At 54.8% G+C, this 20,496-nt stretch overlaps 1 protein-coding gene across 2 annotated transcripts; it reads right to left on the bottom strand.

Annotated features, from left to right (window-relative positions):
• Positions 1–867: 867 nt before the first annotated feature.
• On the bottom strand, positions 868–20,187 carry trip11 (thyroid hormone receptor interactor 11). 2 transcript variants are annotated; one of them, XM_056589877.1, is made up of 23 exons: positions 19,611–20,187; positions 18,144–18,220; positions 17,280–17,390; positions 16,583–16,885; positions 16,249–16,317; positions 15,743–15,908; positions 15,153–15,458; positions 14,370–14,410; positions 14,143–14,241; positions 13,546–13,591; positions 13,361–13,515; positions 10,253–12,743; positions 9,249–9,808; positions 8,504–8,644; positions 7,490–7,683; positions 6,760–6,923; positions 6,013–6,116; positions 5,748–5,847; positions 4,415–4,496; positions 4,042–4,156; positions 1,866–1,988; positions 1,488–1,620; positions 868–1,287 (listed from the first exon to the last, which is right to left on the bottom strand). In XM_056589877.1, exons 1-23 carry the CDS (start codon positions 19,735–19,737, stop codon positions 1,082–1,084), a joined length of 5,913 nt encoding a protein of 1,970 aa, XP_056445852.1. In that variant the 5' UTR covers positions 19,738–20,187; the 3' UTR covers positions 868–1,081. The 2 variants fall into 2 exon arrangements, with proteins under 2 accessions (XP_056445852.1, XP_056445851.1); XM_056589876.1 differs by having other exon boundaries at positions 13,361–13,591.
• Between the last annotated feature and the right edge of the window lie 309 nt (positions 20,188–20,496).

Here is a 20,496-nt window from a genome sequence, read left to right as displayed (position 1 = left end):
ATTCCAGATGGCACATTTTATAAATCATTCTATGGATTTACAATTTGTACAGCTTTCCTCATTACCTAGCGGCTTCCATGAAGGATGTTCCTTAGAAAATACGTGGAACGGCCATGGCGCAACACTGTTACACAATGTGCAGCTCCTCTCCTACGTCGCAAATATACATTAATATCCACCATTTACAACCCCCATCGCTCGTTCCGAAAAAGCAAAAACGTTAGGCACTTAGAATTTCTAGAAGGTCCCAAGTGTCCATAAATACGAATAAAAAGCCTGAACGTTACACACACGCGCGCGCATACATCCACATATATGACAGCGATGTACTCGCACACAGAAGCGCGCCAACGTGTCCTGTCAACCCACCGCCGCAGCTCGCTGTAATTATGACGCTGGGCCGCGGGAGAAGACCACCGTCTGCAGGAAAGGCCGGATGGCTTCAGCAGATGGAACTCAAACCACACACGTCTGCGGACGCCTGCCAGAGACCGCGGGCGGGTGCGTGCGTCAGCCTCCCTGCGCCGTACAAGAGGACGGGGTCCAGCCTCGAGCGGCACACCGCCTCAGAGGCAGCTAGTGCGCGCCTCGCCACAGGACGACGCCTCCTGTGGCGAGGAACGCTGTGGAAAAGCTGTGGCCAAGAATAGCGTCCTGCTCTCTAGTGAAATATTAAGTATATATATATATATATATATATATATATAGTGTAAAAAAGAAAAAGAGAAAAAACGAAAAAGCTTTGGATACGTGTAACTACTCAGGCAAACACTGTTCTGCGTTCCGGCTAGTGGAGCAGGGGCACTCCCCCCCCCCCCCACACACACCCCCCCTCTAAGAGAATTAGTTGCATAGAAAACAATACTGAGGACCAAACCCACCTTCCCCTCTGCCCCAGAAAACCTTTCGCATATCCTCCCTCGTCTTCCTCAGAGTCAAACCCCGCGAGGAACCAACATAGCCTAAGATCCCAGACTCAACGTCCCCGACTCAACGTCCCTCATAGCCCAACAGTTTTGTCAGTCGTCCCAAACTTTTATTGTGGAGGAGCGTGCGGGCTGGCGACAGGAAGCGGCGGGCCTCACTGCCTCAGCAGGTCCTTGAGGCCGCTGGCCTCGCTGGAGACGGGCACCGGGGTGAAGGAGGGCAGCGCCTCCGAGATGGGCTTCATGAGCAGGTGCCCCCCCGCCCCGCCGGGCCCCCCCGGGACCCCCGCGCCCAGCAGGGGGACGGCCGCCGAGCGGGGCGCCAGGAAGGGGTTGGAGTCCGGCGGCCTCTTCGCCAACCCTGAGGCACACCGGGTCAAAGGTCAAAGGTTAAACCTGACGGGCTCGTACCGCGACACAGACACGAGGTGGAGACACAAAAATGAATGTTGATCAAAACGCGGTGGGCCGCCTCGAGAGCCGTCGTTTGAGGACCACTGATGCAGGTGACAAACCGCAGCCAATCAGAACACAGCATGCTGTACAGCCCCTAGTGGTCACCTGAGGAGCTGCTGGCCCCCCTCCCTGGGGGCGGGGCGCCCAGGGCCTTCATGTCCTGGACCGGCATCCTGGGGGGCGGGCGGTCCGTGCTGGACTCCACCTCCAGGAACTTGACGAACATCTCGGAGAAGGACTGCAACACACACACACACACACACACACACACACACACACGTCCAAAGATCCGCCAATCATTAAATATAAACATTATTGAACAAAACAAGAAGATCCTCCGTCTGTCTTTCGCTCTCTCTGTGTGTGTGTGTGTGTGTGTGTGTGTGTGTGTGTGTGTGTGTGTGTGTGTGTGTGTGTGTGTGTGTGTGTGTGTGTGTGTGTGTGTGTGTGTGTGTGTGTGTGTGTGTGTGTGTCAGGTCTTACAGAGTTGAGGGTCTGTCCGGGTCCGGGTCTCGGGGGGGTGCTGGGGACACTGTAGGGCCCCCGGCCCCCCAACCAGCTGGACACCCAGCCGGTGACCCCCGGCCGGCCGTCCTCCTCCAGCATCTGATGGAGACATAGAGGAGCTCCGTCAGACCAGAGCACCACCACCACCACCACCACTGGCGACACCACCACCACCACCACCAGCACCACCACCACCACCGGTGGCGGCAGCGGCAGCGGCACCACCAGCGGCACCACCAGCACCACCACCAGCACCACCACCAGCAACACCACCAGCAACACCTCCACCTCCACCCCGGCCCCCCGGTCTGAGAGGGGAGGAGCCAGGCAGCAGGAGGTTGTCTTCAGCAGAACAAGGTCTCCTCTAGGAGCAGTGACCGCTGGTGTCACTGTGAGGGTCACTGCGAGGGTCCCCTCCCCACCCGCCCCCTCAGACAGCAGTCTGGAGCATTTGGGGGGGGGGGGGAGCTGGACCAAGGCCAACGCTCCATAGGCCTTGGTCCAAATACCCCCGCAGGAGGAAACGCGTCCTGAAGGGACGGAGGTCCGCCGGGCTCTCGCTGCGTTTCCTCTGGCCTGCCAGAGCAGGAAGGTGTTCAGGCTGATAACGGGTTGGAAGGGCGTGTGACTACCACTGTGTACAGTCGTGGTGGTGGAGAGAGAGGTGGGGAGATCGAGTGCTTGGCCAATGAGAACATGAATACATTGGAATTACTCCAATCACTGTTGATTACCCACCATGTTAAGAGACTACAACATGTTAATGACCAACATGTTAAGAAACGACAACATGTTAATGACCAACCATGTTAAGAAACGACAACATGTTAATGACCAACCATGTTAAGAGACTACAACATGTTAATGACCAACATGTTAAGAGACTACAACATGTTAATGACCAACATGTTAAGAGACTACAACATGTTAATGACCAACATGTTAAGAAACTACAACATGTTAATGACCAACCATGTTAAGAGACTACAACATGTTAATTACCCACCATGTTTAGAGACTACAACATGTTAATGACCCACCATGTTAAGAGACTACAACATGTTAATGACCAACATGTTAAGAGACTACAACATGTTAATGACCAACCATGTTAAGAGACTACAACATGTTAATGACCAACATGTTAAGAGACTACAACATGTTAATGACCAACATGTTAAGAGACTACAACATGTTAATGACCAACATGTTAAGAGACTACAACATGTTAATGACCAACATGTTAAGAAACTACAACATGTTAATGACCAACCATGTTAAGAGACTACAACATGTTAATTACCAACATGTTAAGAGACTACAACATGTTAATGACCAACCATGTTAAGAGACTACAACATGTTAATGACCCACCATGTTTAGAGACTACAACATGTTAATGACCACCACGTTGCCCTTTAAGAGACTACAACATGTGGATGACCAACATGTTTAGAGACTACAACGTGTTGATGACCAACATGTTTAGAGACTACAACATGTTAATGACCAACCATGTTAAGAGACTACAACATGTTAATGACCACCACGTTGTCCTTTAAGAGACTACAACATGTTAATGACCAACATGTTTAGAGACTACAACATGTTAATGACCAACATGTTTAGAGACTACAACGTGTTAATCACCTCTCGTCCTGGTTGGAGCGTTGACACCATAAGAGAGGTTTCATCCCATTTACAAAGAGCCTTTTGGGGGGGGGGGGGCCCGTCCCCCCGTCCGGGTGAGAGACAGACGCTGGAGAGCATCTGGGAGCGTTCAGGGTGCCGGAGCTAGAGGAGCCATTACCAATAATCGGGCCCTTTTTATGCTACCCTCAGACGTCTGCGTCTTCCGCCAGGATGGATAGAGGGGATGGTTTAACGGCTCTGGTATGCACCCCGTGGCCCCGAGTGAACGCAGACCGCCCGCTGCATCGAGACAGCCCCCCCACACATCTCCAAGACACCCCCCCCCCCTCCAAATGACTGCAGACGCCAGAGACGTTCCGACTCGCTTTCCTCCGATCAAACCCGTCTCCCCGGAACGCCTGGAGATCTTGGAATGGCCCGGAAACGCCTCACGATCACACCGCCCCTTTTTGACCCCCTCCCGCGTCAGCGTCACGAGTCGACAGGTCCGGACCTTTACCTTATCCACGTCCTCCCGGCTCAGCCCCAGGACGTTTCCCATGAGCCTCAGCACCTCGGCGCGCTTGTTGCGCGGCGTGTGGAAGTAGCCCAGGAACAGGTTCCGCATCAGCTGCCTGGGGAGACAGGGGGGGGAGACAAGGCCGTGAGCTAGGGGAGGGACGCTTGTCCGGGGGAGACAGGGGGGAGACAGGGGGGAGACGGGGCCGTGAGCTAGGGGAGGGACACTTGTCTGGGGGAGACAGGGACGTTAGCTAGGGCAGGGAACGTATCCGGTTCCTTGCTAGGAGGAGGTGGGGGGGGGGGGGGGGGGGCGTTAGCTAGGAGTGGGGGGGGGACGACGACCCTGTCAGGTGCGTGCGGTGAGGACCTACTTGTCCACCTTGCCCTCGGTGCTGTTCAGCAGCTCCATCAGCTTGGTCTGGGCCTCCTCCAGCATCTCCTGCCGCAGCTCCACTGAAGGGGGGGCGCGCGCACACACACACACACACACACACACACACACACACACACACACACACACACACACACACACACACACACACACACACACACACACACACACACACACACACACACACACACACACATTTCGTTTAAAGCCAACATGGTCTACATGACCGCAGCAGCAGCAGAAGTCACATGACCTCTTCCCCCCCCCCCCCCCCCCCCCCCTTCATCAGCAGTGATGTCACGGCGCGGCCGACAGTGGCGTTATGGCGGGCCCCGGACTCGGGGGATAGATGGCCGGTTCGGCCGCTACGGTCGGCTAAGAGCTTTGTGTTATTCAGCCGCTGATAAGCCATGGGAGCTCAGCCTGGGAAACATTCTCAAGGCATATATAATCCAGGGTATCTATGTCTGTATGGATACAGCTGAATGGATCTATATATAGACACACACACACACACACACACACACACACACACACACACACACACACACACACACACACACACACACACACACACACACACACACACACACACACACACACACACACACACACACACACAGGGGTATGTGCAAAATGCAAGGACTGGCACCTCATGGAACTGGGAGAAATCTGACGTTTTCCTTTCTTGTTATTTATTTTGTGCATGCAACGCTGTGCCCAGGAGACGTCCATAGAGGTGAGCTCATCGTGTTTCGCCCATGACCTCATCCCATCACCCTGGCCAGGGTTTATATTATCATAATTGGAGAGAATTCCCAAAGTCACTTTGACAGTTAGAAACGTTATTAAAGTGAAAGAGTGTTTGTGTGTGTGTGTGTGTGTGTGTGTGTGTGTGTGTGTGTGTGTGTGTGTGTGTGTGTGTGTGTGTGTGGGGCATGTTATTGTATTCCCTGCGCACCCCTTCTGTATCTATATATGGCGAGGTGTGTGTAAGTGTGTGGGCCGTGTGTACGGTGTCAGATAGGGCTGTGAAGGTGGCCAGCACAGAAGATGGATGTGGAGAGAGGGAGAGCCGTGCACATGATGTGTGTATGACGATTAAAGTAGTACAGTTAAGTTTATAGACCAGGACCCAGACAGACTCACTGTCAGCATCACCGTGGGCAGGAAGGCCTATATAAGGTCTGTTGAGGTGTGGAGTATCACAGTGGGCAGGAAGGCCTATATAAGGTCTGTTGAGGTGTGGAGTATCACAGTGGGCAGGAAGGCCTATATAAGGTCCGTAAGAAGTGTGTCTGCGGGGGTCTCACCTTGCTTGCGGAGGTCTTCCATCTGCTCTTCGTTGAGGTCCAGCTGGTCGGTCAGACGCGAGGCAGACTCCAGAGCACTGTTGGCCTCGTCCAGGTTCATCTGGAGACGGAGAGCACCATTTAAACACCCGGCCCTCAGACACTCTCGTCCCTCAGACACCCTCATACCCCAGAAAACACTCATCCCCAGAAAACACTCATACCCCCAGGCGCACTCGGCCCTCAGGACAGTGATGGGTGTGATGGGTGTGATTATGGGTGGTACCTGCAGGGCTGAGGCCTGGTCCTCCAGTCGCTCGGCTCTGCTCCTCTGCGCCTCCCTCTCCCTCCTCAGCTTGTCCAGCTCCGACGAGTACATGGATTTCTCCTCTGCAGGCACAGAGGCGTTCTCGTCAAAAACACATCGTCAACAACAATAACATCAGCACCGCAGGTGGGATCGTAAACAACGTGGTCCTAAGCAACATTGACGATAACAACATGATGATCGTACACAACAATATCGCAAAACAACATTCATGGTAACCACATGATCATCATAACCTTGATCATACTGAACATCATAGTAAACAACAAGTGATCATGAGGATCATGATATCAAACACCGTTCTCCACAACATTATCACGTCAATATTAATATAAACAACGCTATGATGAACAACGTCTCATAAACAACACAAATATCTCTACAGTTGATATATCATACACCCCCCCTTCAAACCGAACCCCAAGTCACACAGCTGAGCTGCACAGTACCCAGACCCAGAGAACTCTTCCACGGCTGAACCAGAGGGGAGCAGGGGACTAGTGGTGAGAAGGTGGCACACTGAGGAACTAGCATGGCCCAAACTAGGGAACACAAGATGGAGGGTCCCTCCTTACTGTGACTAGGGGCCAGACATAATGTTTGCGTAGTTTTGTTTGACGGCCGTCCGAGTTTCTTGCTCTCCTGATCAGAACCACCACGATTAACTCGATGCACAGATTAAGAAAGTGTGTTGGTGCCACTTGCCTTGCTGGAACTGCTCCAGCACTATCTGCAGGTTGGAGAGCGACTGGGCGTACTGCTTCACCTGCTCCTGGGAGGTGTGGAGCTTCATCTGGGCCTCGTCCCTCTGCCTCACCGCCGCACCCAGCTGCTCCTGCAGGGACTCCACCTGCAGGCCGGCCTGGACGCTGAGGGGGGGACAGCCTTCAGAGGGGGGCCGGGGACCAGAGAGGGGTCCTAGAGAGGGGGACCAGAGAGGGGTCCCAGAGGGGGACTGGGGACCAGAGAGGGGGACCAGAGAGGGGTCCTAGAGAGGGGGCCTGGGACCAGAGAGGGGGACCAGAGAGGGGTCCCAGAGGGGGACTGGGGACCAGAGAGGGGGACCAGAGAGGGGTCCTAGAGAGGTGGCCTGGGACCAGAGAGGGGGAGACCAGAGAGGGACTGGGGACCAGAGAGGGGGACCAGAGAGGGGGACCAGAGAGGGGGGCAAGGGACCAGAGAGGGGTCCCAGAGGGGGACTGGGGACCAGAGAGGGGGAACAGAGAGGAGGGCAAGGGACCAGAGAGGGGGACTGGGGACCAGAGAGGGGTCCTAGAGAGGGGCCACATCCCTATCTATCTCTAGATATATCTATATCTATCCATCTATATATATAACTAATACAAAATAGTAAGTAAAATGGTGCTTCACAGCCACACAACAACAACAACAACAACAACGACGACAGCCTCACCACGGTAACCTAGCAACCGACCTGGCGTTCTCCACGGCGCTGGAGGAGGAGGCCAGCCTCTGGTCCAGCAGCGCCACCCGCCGCCGCAGCTCCACCTCGCGGTCCTCGGCGGCCAGCGCGTCGCGGGTGTAGGAGTCCTCCATCTCCAGCAGGTGGCTCCGCAGGCGCTCCAGCTCCACGTTCAGACGGGCCTCCTTGTCCTTCACCCGCTGCAGCTGGGGGGCGGAGGGGGAGGGCGGGGTTAGAGGCTGGGTCAACGAGGAGGGCGGGGTTAGAGGCTGAGTCAACGAGGAGGGTGGGGTTAGAGGCTGGGTCAACGAGGAGGGCGGGGTTAGAGGCTGGGTCAACGAGGAGGGCGGGGTTAGAGGCTGGGTCAACGAGGAGGGCGGGGTTAGAGGAGGGCGGGGTTAGAGGCTGGGTCAACGAGGAGGAGGGTGGGGTTAGAGGAGGGCGGGGTTAGAGGCTGGGTCAACGAGGAGGGCGGGGTTAGAGGAGGGCGGGGTTAGAGGCTGGGTCAACGAGGAGGGCGGGGTTAGAGGCTGGGTCAACGAGGAGGGCGGGGTTAGAGGAGGGCGGGGTTAGAGGCTGGGTCAACGAGGAGGGCGGGGTTAGAGGCTGGGTCAACGAGGAGGGCGGGGTTAGAGGCTGGGTCAACGAGGAGGGTGGGGTTAGAGGAGGGTGGGGTTAGAGGAGGGCGGGGTTAGAGGAGGGTGGGGTTAGAGGAGGGCGGGGTTAGAGGAGGGCGGGGTTAGAGGAGGGCGGGGTTAGAGGAGGGCGGGGTTAGAGGCTGGGTCAACGAGGAGGGCGGGGTTAGAGGAGGGTGGGGTTAGAGGATAGGGACACGGAGGGGGGTGGGGTTAGAGGGCGGAGACACTGAGGGGGGTGGGGTCAGGTGGCGGGGGCGGAGGAGGGTGGGGTAAGAAGCTGGGTCAACGAGGAGGGTGGGGTCAGAGGCTTGGGGGACGGAGGAGGTGGGGTTAGAGCCTGGGGATGCAGGAGGGTGGGGTTAGGGGTTCAGAGGGGCTGTCCCCATACCTCGGTGTGCACGGCCGTGGTCTCCATCTGCTTCTGCTTGAGGGCCAGCATGACCTGGTCGCGCTCCTGCTGGAAGAGCACCGCCTTCTCCTGCATGGACCTCATCTCGTTCAGCAGCTGGTTCAGCTCCCCGGAGTTCCCCTGAGGCACAGCGGCGCACTGATGAGCCCCTCACGGAGTCTCTACCGACTCATGAGCCCCCACGGAGTCTCTACACAGTCACGAGCCCCCACAGAGTCTCTACTGACTCACGAGCCCCCACGGAGTCTCTACTGACTCACGAGCCCCCACGGAGTCTCTACTGACTCACGAGCCCCCACGGAGTCTCTACTGACTCACGAGCCCCCACGGAGTCTCTACACAGTCACGAGCCCCCACGGAGTCTCTACACAGTCACGAGCCCCCACGGAGTCTCTACACACTTGGGACTCCCCACGGAGTCTCTACACACTTGGGACTCCCCACGGAGTCTCTACACACTTGGGACTCCCCATGGAGTCTCTACACACTAAGGACTCCCCATGGAGTCTCTACACACTTAGGACTCCCCATGGAGTCTCTACACACTAAGGACTCCCCACGGAGTCTCTACACACTTAGGACTCCCCATGGAGTCTCTACACACTTGGAGAAGGACCTGCTCCAACTATAAATACAAAGCATCCTAGAAAACGAGTCAAAACCTCGATCGAAACCCAAAGCCAGAGCCAAAGCGTTCATAATCTCAGATGTAACCCCGGCCAACCTGGTCCTTGTCTTTGAGCATCTTCTCCAAGGTGGCGGCCTTCTCGCTCATGGAGGTCAGCTGGAACTCCTTCTCCCGCAGCAGGAAGGACACCTGCATGTTGGTCTCCTGCAGCGCCCGGAACTCCGACTCCTTCTCCCGGGAGCGGGTGGCGACCGCCTCGTTCTCCTCCTTCAGCGAGCGCCCGTCCAGCTCCAGGATCAGCGCGCGCTCCTTCAGGTTGGTCACCGCCTGCCTCAGCAACTCGCTGTCGCTCTCGCGGCTCCTCAGCGCCTCGCTGGCCTGCGCCAGCTGGTCGCCCTTGGACTTGATCAGCAGGTCCTTCTCCCGGGCGGCGTGCTGCAGCGTCTCGAGGCGCTCCCGGGCGCGGCGCGCCTCCTCCTCCGCCCGGAGCCCCCGCTGATCGCCCTCCGAGGCCGACAGCCGGAGGGCGCTCTCCTGCAGCGTCCGGACGGCCGCGTCCCGCTCCGCCAGCGCGGCCCGCAGGGACCGGACCTCCGCCTGCAGCTGCTGCAGCCCTCCGGCGGACGGAGCCGGTGCTGCCCCCCGCTGGACCGGAGCTGTTGGTGGGGTTGGTGTCATGTTAGGACTGGGGGTCGGAGAAACTCAGCTGGGTACAGATGACACAAGCCTAGGCTCCACATTGGTCTGTCCAGTTAATCAACTTTTATCGTATTTTCTCTTTTTTTATAGAAATCTGCGAACAGCTGGATACATATTTGTACATTACTTTCGATTTGAACCTTTTCTATTTTTTTGTATTTGTGGGAATTTTTTGTTTCTCAAAAAGTTCTCAGTTACAAAGTGGTTTTTTTTTGGCGAGAAATGCTGGAAAAATAAATAATGTTTTCAAAAACTTTCAAAAATAATTGTTTCAATAATCGTGATTTCAATATTGACCAAAATAATCGTGCTTAAGATTTTTCCCATGAGTCGAGCAGCCGTACTCCAAATGCGACACTGCAGTGCATCAAACAAAGTGCACGAGGTGCAGACGAACTCACCGAGAGGCTCCATGGAGAGCAGCGCCTCTCCGGCCTGCGCCAGCTGCCCAGCGACCGCGGCGACCTCGGGGACCACGCTGTCCAGCTTGCCCAGCAGGACGTCCTTGGTGCTGCTCAGCTGGCTGATGCTCTGCTGCACCTGGGCCAGCTCCTGACCCAGGCTGCCCAGCCGGCGCTCCTTCAGCTCGTAGCTCTGGATGAGGCGGGCGTAGTCCACCGACAGCTGGGAGCTGCAGTCGCTGTCGGCCGACACCTTGCCCTGCAGCGTCAGCAGCTCCTCGTGCATCTGCGCCGACTCGTGCTGCAGGTTCTTCACGGTGGTGATCACCTGCTGCTTCCACTCCTCCACCTTCTTCACCTGCTGCTTCAGCGTGTCGCGCTCCTGCAGCAGCTCCTCAAACTGGTTGCTGCTGACGCCGCAGCCGCCGGCCCACGATCCGCCGCCGCCGCCGGCGCCGGGCCCCGGGCCCGCCGACGCCTGCAGCACGGCCACCAGCGTCTGGCACTTCTGCGTCAGCGCGTCGATCTCGATGTCCTTCTCGCGGATGATGCGCGACAGGTTCTGGATGGTCTCGCGGAACATCTCCTGGCTGCCCGACGGGTCGCTCATGTCGGCCAGCCGCGTGTTCTCCTGCCGCAGCTGCAGCAGCGCCGCCTCCTTGCCCGACACGATGTCCACGAGGCGGTGGTAGTCCGAGCGCAGTTGGCTGTTCTCGCGCGTCTTCTCGTTGAGCACCGACAGCACCTGCTCCCGCTCCAGCGCGTACGCCTGCAGCTGCTGCTGGAGGTACAGCACGTCCTGGCCCGCGGCGACGCGCGCGTGGAGGGCCTGGAGCTCCAGGTCCTTCTGCCGCACCATTTGGGCCAGCTTGCCCGCCTCGTCGCGGCTCAGGGCCAGCTGGTCCAGCTGCCGGGCCAGGGAGACGTTCCTCTCGCTGAGCTGGTGGATCTCGCTCTCCTTCTCCTGGATGCCCTGCACCAGCCGCTGGATCTCCACCTTGGAGAGGTCGTGCTTCTCGTTGCCGCTCTCGCCGCCGTTCAGGGACTGGTCGTCCTTGTCCTGGCGAAGGATGACCTCCCCCTGGTCCTGGGGGGCGGGGGGAGGCGGGCCGCCGAGGCCGTCCACCGCCTGCTGAAGACGCGCCACCTCCTCGTCCCGGGCCTGGAGGTGGCGGTTGTAGTTCTGGAGGGTCTGCTCCTGGCGGGCGCGGGCCTGCTCCAGCTCCCCCTGCTGGGCCAGGAGGGACTGCTGGGCGAGCAGCAGGGAGGCCTGCTGCTCCTCCGCGGCCCTCCTCAGGGCGTGCGTCTCGTCCTCCAGGCGGTCCCGGGCGGCCTTGAGCTGGTGGATCTCCGTCTCCAGCTCCGTGATGATGTCCAGCGTGCGGGGCTCCGTGTGGGGCTGCGGCCGGCTCTGCTGGTCCCGGAGCCGGTCGATCTCCTCCCTCAGGTGGCTGTTGTCCTCCTTCATGACGCCCAGGTGGCGGTCCCGCTCCTCCAGCGCCTGCCGGAGGGCCCGCGCCTCCCGGGACACCTCCTCCGCCTTGGCCTCCAGCTCCCTCTGGAGCTCGGCCGCGTTCTGCTTCAGCGTGTCCATGAAGGAGTCCTTCTCCTGCAGGAGGTCCGTCAGCTGCTCCTGCCCCGCCACCGTGATGGACAGCATCTCGTTGGTGTCCCGGTGGTCCGCCGCCATCTGCTCCACGTCCCTCCTCAGCTGGGCGATCTCCTGCTCCTTGTCCTGGTTGAGGCGCACCGCGCGCTCGTGCTCCGTCTGCAGCGCCGTGGCGTCCAGGGAGCGCGCCCGGCTCAGCTCCTCGATGGTCTGCTGGTAGCGCCGGGCCCGGCCCGCCAGCTCGCCCTCGGCCCGGCTCAGCTCGCCCTCCAGCTGGCTCTTCTCCAGTTTCAGGGCCTCGATGCGGGTGTCCTTCTCCAGGACCGTCCTGCTCAGCGACGCCTGGCCGTCCCTCAGCTGCCTGCCGAGCTCGCCCACCTTCCCCGCAGCCTCCTCCTCCTCCTCCTCCTCCTCCTCCTGCAACCTGCGCTGCCCCAACGTCTCCTTCATCTCATAGTTCTCGGATATCGCCTCCTCCCGGGAGCTCCTCGCCTCCCCCAGCTCGCTCCGGAGCTCCGCCAGCTCCTTCTCCTTCTCCAGCAGCTCGGCCCTCAGCCCGACTTCCCGCTCCGCTCGTTCCCCTTCTCCTTCTCCTTGGTCTCCTCGCTCTCCTGTCCGGTCGGGCCTCTCCTCCAGAGACCGCCGGAGCTCCGAGGCCTCGCTGCGGGCCTCCTGGGCCTGCTCCTGCGCCCGGCCCAGGCGGCCCCTCAGCTCCTTCACCGTGTCCTCCAGGGTCCGGTTGCCCATGTGCAGGTCGTTGAGGGTGAAGGCGCTCTGGCTGAGTTTCTCCCGCAGGGCCGTGAGGTCGGAGGTCAGCCGGGACACCTCCTCCTGGGACTCCTGCAGCTGCCCGGAGAGCTGCTCCTTCACCGAGATCATGTGCTGGAGACAAGGAGACGCAGAAACCACACGCCCGACGTCAGGACGACGCCTCGGGACTCGCACACTGTACTACTATGTTAAGGACGGCTGGTGATACCTTCATGTTATAGTTAGGTTATTCACAGGCTTGTTCAAAGACTGCACGTTATTGTCGAATGTGATGCACATTAAAGGGCCGATTATGGTCCTACGCTCACGCAACGCAAAGGGGGTTATGGACCCTTTACGTCCTCGCGGACCCTCCTTGCGTCCACCGCAAGGGCCTGACGTGCGCCTCCCAAAAAATGTTAACCTTCTGTCGAGGCGACGCAGCAGCAAGGGCTGTGATTGGTCCGCTCCCTAAAACCCGACGCAGAACAAAAACAGGTTCACGACCGCGTCGAAGCGTCTGCGTGGTCCTTGCGTTGCGTGAACGTGGGACTATAATCAGCCCTTAACAGCGTTTGCGATACAAGCATAGTGAAGCATTGAAAGCATCATGGGTACTGTTTCACAGGCACCAGTCCAACAGAATCAGTCCAATACAGACGAACCTCGACATGGGTCGACATGTCCACCAAACAGCGATTTACATATTTCACATTTGTGCACAACAGAAGCGTCTCGTGTCTGCGGACCTGCGTGGCCTCCTGGTTCTGGCCGTCCAGCTCTTCCAGCTCAGCCAGCAGCGTCTCCCGCTCCTCCTGGGCCTCCAGAAGCCGCTTGGCTCTCCTCCCCAGCTCCTCCTGCAGCTCCTCCAGACCCAGGTGCTCCCCAAGACCTTCTCCTCCTCCTCCTCCTCCTCCTCCTCCACCTCCTCCACCTCCTCCCCTGGCCTCGCTCGCCTCCAGGCTGGCCTGCAGGGAGCGCTGTTGGACACGGAGGGGGAGACTGAACCTCACACCATGATGGGCTCTACCATCGAGCACAGCAATCCTTGGCTATGGAGACTGAACATCACGCTAGGGCTGGCCAATTAATCGGGATTTGGATCGGGATTTCAATTCTCTTCATTCGTTAAATGTTTGATTGAAAGTGCATAACAGCTGGAGCAAAAACGCTGGATGAATGCATCATGTTATCAAACTCTAAAATACTCTTTATTTGATCGCTGACCAAAATAAATAGGGATTATGATTCCTTTCCATAATCGAGCAGCCCTACATCACATCACACCATGATGCGCTCCACCATCAAGCACAACAACCCTAAGCTATGGAGACTCCAGATTCAGGAGGTATGGGTCCCTGCCATGTCTTACCTCCAGCCCGGAATGGGAAAGACTTTTGCTATGTAAAGCTGGACTTTGCGCTCTGCATGAGAGATGATAGTATTTTATCAGCAGCGTATTAGAAATGTCAATTTGCCTACCAACTGTGGATTATCACACACACACACACACACACACACAGACACACACCTTGTCCTGTTCCAGGCGCTCCTTCTCCTCCCTCAAAGAGCCGATGACGGTGTTCAGCTCCAGGATGTCGGCGTGCTCCACCTCCTCTCTGGGTGCAGCCTGACGGAGGAGAGGGATGAGAAGGATACTGGAGGGGGGGGGGGGGGGGGTTGTATGCATTCAGAGGTCCAGTGTCGTAGGACCTAATGTCACGTGGAGTACACTACACTGCACTGCACTACACCCACCTCAGGCAGACCCTGCAGTCTCTCCAGCTCCTGCTCGGCGCCTGGAAGAAAACAAGCAGGTGTGGGTACGGTTTCACCGTCACCATGCATTATTCATACCCACACATCCGTCATGTAGAAACACACAGCAGTATGACAACCAGAGGCAACGCCACGCGGATACATGGAAACGTACAGCGTGGTCGATAGAGCGAGGGGGAGAACATTGAAGGCATATTGAACACCAGTTCTCTGACAGCCACACGGCAGGGATTAGGGCTGAACGATTAATCAAATTCAAACCGACATCAAGATGTAATAGAAAGCGATTTGCTAATTACAAATGTGGCGAAACAAATGATACAAAAAAGAGTTACAATTTTTACATTTCTACGGTTAAATAAAGATGTTATAATATCAATTCATCTCAACACATAGGCCTGGCCGAAAGGAAAGAGACGTTTATATGTTGACTGCTTCCAATATTGTGTTGGTCATACATACTACAGAATGATTTATTGCTTGTTTAGTGAATAATACAGAAAGTAAGGAACTTTTAAAAGAAAAAACGCATACTAAATCGCAACATTGGTCGAAATAATCCCAATTCGATTATTTCCCCAAATCGTTCAGCCCGAGCAGGGAATCAATCCGGCAACTTCCAACCACTAAAGCCAAACGACTAAGGTCTCAGACCTCGATTCAAAACCTCCCAGTAGGCCTCAGGAGGAGGGAGGTTTAGCCTGGGGGGGCGGCGGTCACACACACAGCCCCCGCTGGAGGAACACCCTCCTGGCTCTCTACCTGCGAGGGCCTTCCTCAGCCCCTGGATCTCGCTCTCCATCTGGGCCCTGTGCACGGCCCTGTCCTCCTGCTCCTGGACCCGGGCCTGGAGCTCCGCCACCGACGCCTGGAGCCGAGAGTAGTTCTGCAGCAGCTCGGCGTTCTCCTCCTGCGCCTCCTCCCTCTGCCTCTGCAGGAGGCCCCGGCTGCTCTGCGCCTCCTGCAGGCTGGCCCTCAGCTCCTCCAGCTGGGAGTCTCGCTGGAGGGAGGTGCTCTGGACGTCTGGCTGGGAGGTGGAGGAGGGGGAGGAGGGCTGAGATCTCTCCCCTGGAGAGAGAGAGAGAGAGAGGGGAGGCGGGGTGAGGAGGGGTGGTGGGGTGAGGAGGAGTGAGGAGGGATGGTGGAGTGAGGAAGAGTGAGGAGGAGTGAGGAGGGATGGTGGAGTGAGGAAGAGTGAGGAGGAGTGAGGAGGGATGGTGGAGTGAGGAAGAGTGAGGAGGAATGGTGGAGTGAGGAGGAGAGAGAAGGAGTGAAGTTTGTTGAGGAGGAGTGAGGAGGGATGGTGGGGCGAGGAGGAGTGAGGAGTGATGAGGAGGAGTGTGGTTCCTCACCGGTGTGGAGCTGCTCCTCCAGCTCCTCGATGCGCTCCTCATACTCGGCCAGCTCCTCGCGGTGGCGTCGGCTGAAGTCGGCCATCTTGTGGCGTTGGGCGTCCTGCAGGGCGGCCATCTCGTGCTGGTGCTCGTCCACCTCCCGGCTCATCTGCTCCCGCAGGTCCTGGTGCACACACACACACACACACACACGCGCGCACACGCGCACACACACAAACATATGCACACAGAGACAAACACATGCACACACTCATGTACACAGAGACAAACACATGCATGTACACAAGCACACACACACACACACACACACACACACACACACACACACACACACACACACACACACACACACACACACACACACACACACACACACACACACACACACACACACACACACACACACTGTCAAGTCTCAACACAATACTTGGTTTGATGTGTACACAACAGATTGCGGTACACAGAGATGTGATTAACAGGGGTTTTAGGCATTAAACCCTCACCTCGATGGTTCTTTGGAGTTGAAGGCCGTCCGCCTGGTCACCATTTCCAGACCCAGTTGAATTGGACGCCTAAAGAAAAGGTGGTTTTCGGAATTAAGATATACAGTATCATGGTTCACATCCTTCTTCCATTGCTTTGACAATCATCAACTCCATTCTGGATACAATTTTTCAAAACGCCTCTTCCACCACATGAAACATCTGCCATCGAATATCATTGATATTGTTCATTTCTATCCAAATCCAAATATGAAACTTCAGATTAAAACACGTTTGCCCGTCCCGGTCTGCGCGCGGGGGGGGGTATAACAATGGCAGAGGGAGTGGTGGTAACCTGGGCAACGCGTCTCCAGTGGGACAGCTCCGCCTCCAGGCGCGCCACCTCCGTGGCCAGACGGTTGATCTCCTGCTGCGACCACATGACGTCGCTGAGATCCATCTCGTCGCCGTGGAAACCGTGATGGCCGCCCACGGTGTGTGGCATGAAGGAGGAGGAGGAGGAGGAGGAGGAGGTGGTGGTGGGGACGGTGGAGGAGGAGGTGGTGAGAGGGAGCATGGCCACGTGGGAGGAGTGCTGGAGGGTCTGTATCTCGTCCTGGAGACCACTCTGCCTGGCCTTCAGGTGACTGATCTCCACCTGGAGGGACACACACACACACACACGCACGTCAACAGATGTACACAAGCGCGTGCACACACACACACACACACACACACACACACACAAACACGTCAACAGATGTTCCTAGGCAGATAGATCTACAAACATAACATACCTATACGTCTCTATATGAACATGAACATAACACATCATCTCTAAATGAACATAACACATCCATAGGTCTCTAGTATATGAACACAAACATAACACATTCATAGGTCTCTAGTATATGAAGACAACACATTCATAGGTCTCAGTATATGAAGATAATACATCCATAGGTCTCTATATGAACACAAACTTAACATAACCATAGGTCTGTATATGAACATGAACACATCGTCTCTATATGATCATAACACATCCTCACATCTCTCTGCTGCAGCTGGTTCCTGTACTCTGTGGACTGCTGCTTGTTCTGGATCTCCGAGGCCTCCAGCTTCTCTTCCAGCTCCACGTGGAGCTTCTTCAGTCGCTCGTGCTGCTCAGACAGACAGAGGACATCAGGGATCATAACACAGGGGACATCGGGGTCCTTAACGCAGGGGACATCGGGGTCCTTAACGCAGGGGACATCGGGGTCCTTAACACAGGACACCCTGAGCAGCTCAACATGTTGGGTCCAAACGCTAGCAGGGCCCACCCAGCCAGCCAGCGTGTGAATAAGGTAAATAACGCTGTTGAGTTGCTTTTTGTCTCTTTCATTTAATCTCCTTGTTGCACCGGTGCTGATAGTGACATTGTTCTTGCTTGGCCACATCCACATGAATAAATGATTGTGTTTATAAAACGGTCTTGTTTATATATATTTTTTACATGCATTTTAAGTCAGAAGTTGTATATGAGTTTCATGAAAGTCTGAACTACAAAAATAAGGTTAAAAACGATGTCAATAATGATTCAGTGATAATAACTCTTCATAAAGTATGTTTAGCTAATAACATCAGTACTAACCTTTATAGAGTGTGTGGATAACTACTTAAATAACTAAATAAAGTGTGAATAATGGTTAGAACGGCCGTTAATAAAGTGTGAATAACTGTTAAAACCACCCTAAATAAATTATGAATAACAGTTAAAACCACCCTTAATAAAGGATGAATAACTGTTGAAACCACCCTTGATAAAGTGTGAATTACAGTTAAAATCACCCTTAATAATGTGTGAATAACTGTTAAAACGACCCTTGATAAAGTGTGAATAACTATGGTCCCAATAGCTCCAGGAACAGTACCTCCGAGCGCTGCGCAGTGAAAGCCGTCTCCACTTGCATCAATTTGGAATTGGAGACCTGTAATTCCGTGGCGGCATCTGTGGTAGGAGAGGAAATGACAGGCTCAGCGTAAAATCTAGGAACAGGAAGTGGAGAACGTTGCTCCAGTACTTCACACGTATGGAATTCCATAAGTTTGTTTTGGGTTACTTGAGCAAACTCACAGCTACATACACTTCAAATGAATCTAGCCTATGGGTGCACACACAGACAGACTCATCTGATAAACACGACATACTGGCTTGACTGGCCTGGCAAACACATCTCTCTCCCAGAACATGGCACTTAAATCCCCTCCCCAAGGAATGAAAAACATACAAATAAAGTTAGTTGAATACATTTGTGCTTAAACAACAGTACATCTAGTTGGTGTCCTGTATATATTTGGGTTGAAGCCAGGCTTGTGTAAGCCCAGACTGTCTCTGGGTGATAAGATCATGACGTTGTTTTTGTGTTGTGGAGAAGGCTGTGAGTTGGACATGGGAGAGCAAAGTTCTTGGGCTCTGCTGAACTTTATCAGCCACAGACACAGATTGTTGGGATGCTGAGTTAGGAGCAGATCGATGCCATTCACCTTCATCGGATGGTTTAAATAAGGGATTCACACGTTGACAGTGTTAGTCACTCATATTATTCAAACTATTTGTCCAAGACTCTTCATCTTATTGACATATACAAGTAAAAACAAACCGTATGTACTATACAGTTACAGTCTTCATGATTACACCCAAGAACAATTTCTTCTTCAATCTCAAATCGAATCATTTATTTGAATCTTTTTCTGGGACATACCGTTAACCTTCAAAAGGGTTAATGTTAACAACAGTAAGGGTTTATAATCCTTAAAATATGAACAGAATCATTCAAATAATGCTCAAATTTATAGTAGGAAATTGCTACGCTTCTTTAAATGATTGACCAAAGAAAGGAGCATCTTAATTTCAGCTCCTAGGTCTGTTGTGAAGGTTTGGTAAACAGAACGAGCCACGCGTCGTTGCGTGATATGACGAACATCCGGTTTTCAGTGATACCCCAACACTAAATACAGACCTTTGGCTTCTTCAAGCAAAAAAAATTATTGTATGAGCAAAAGCGCGATGCATGTACTGTTTGACAATAGTCGTAGTATATGTGTGCATTATTTTACAACGATATTTTAATATATGCCCCATAATGACAGTGGGCCAATCCTTGTTCGGGGATGTGATCAAGTGACAGCCGGACCACTGGATTAGTTTGCACTGGGACGAGAGCTGGGTTCGTATTTGTGACATATGGTTCTTCTTATACACCTGATGTCTCGACACAAGAAGCGCTGAGCTTACATTTGTACTTTTCCAAGTTGAAACCAGGCAGAGTTGGACCCGTCCAGACGTCCACACCCGCCCCTCAACAGCTCCACACACACCCCACACCACAACCACCTACCTCCAACCTCCTCCACACCTTCCAGCAGCATGTCCTTGGTGAAGGTGGAGATCTGCCCGGTGAACGAGGACAGGCTTCCCCCGACCTGGCCCAGGCCGGAGCCCAGTCCTCCCAGCCATGATGACATCTCCTCGGAGCAAACGGACCGGACCCGAGCGGAGCAGGCCTGGTCTGGTCTGGACTGACGAGGGCGGGACGTGAGCTACCTCATTAACCCGTCACGTCGCGGTAACACGTCCCGGGTCGAAGCTAACTTTATCGCGGGTTTGTTAAAGCGGGTTCACAGACCACCATACGGTGACATAGATATAACGTAAGAGAAGACAGCCCCCCCGACCAGTCGCTCATAGGCGGCGTAACGTAACGCTAGTACGGGCAGACAAACGCACAGAATGGCACTTCATTTCCTCTCGACAAACCACGACTTTACGAGTCTGCGATGTACACTTGACATACGTACGACCGCGGGCGTTTATCCATGCCGTGTTACGGTGTTTTGAAGCCAAATTAAACACAACAACGCCTGTGAAGTGCCACCTCGACTGCAGCCATTATCGGCTCGGCTGTCAGCTCTGACGTGGAGCCGATACGGCGAAGCGGTGCATTGTGGGATCGTGGAGGACCAATACCGTGGAGCTCTGTAAGATACTATTGACAAGCAAAACAATAAGCTGTTTGATTTAATGGTATATGTTGGAGAAGTACTACTAGATACTATTGCACCATTTAATGTATTAAAAAAAAAGAAGCAATTAAGACATTGTCAATTTTTAGCTTAAACTGTCACGCTTGTATATATCTATATATCTATATATATATATATATATGTGTGTCTGTGTGTGTGTGTGTGTGTGTGTGTGTGTGTGTGTGTGTGTGTGTGTATTAT

Source organism: Gadus chalcogrammus, chromosome 5 (assembly GCF_026213295.1).
Source record: "Gadus chalcogrammus isolate NIFS_2021 chromosome 5, NIFS_Gcha_1.0, whole genome shotgun sequence".
Lineage (NCBI taxonomy): Eukaryota > Metazoa > Chordata > Actinopteri > Gadiformes > Gadidae > Gadus > Gadus chalcogrammus.
This window is presented reverse-complemented; position numbering and strand designations above follow the sequence as displayed.

What these genes read in the sequence shown, in the direction of transcription:
- trip11 (XM_056589876.1), bottom strand. Translation starts at nt 19,737, where the DNA reads ATGTCATCATGGCTGGGAGGACTGGGCTCCGGCCTGGGCCAGGTCGGG. An exon ending in AGCGCCGTGGAGAACGCCAG is followed by an intron (nt 6,924 to 7,489) that starts GTCGGTTGCTAG and finishes TCCCCCCCTCAG; the next exon opens with CGTCCAGGCCGGCCTGCAGG. An exon ending in GGAAGACCTCCGCAAGCAAG is followed by an intron (nt 4,497 to 5,747) that starts GTGAGACCCCCG and finishes CCCCCCCTTCAG; the next exon opens with TGGAGCTGCGGCAGGAGATG.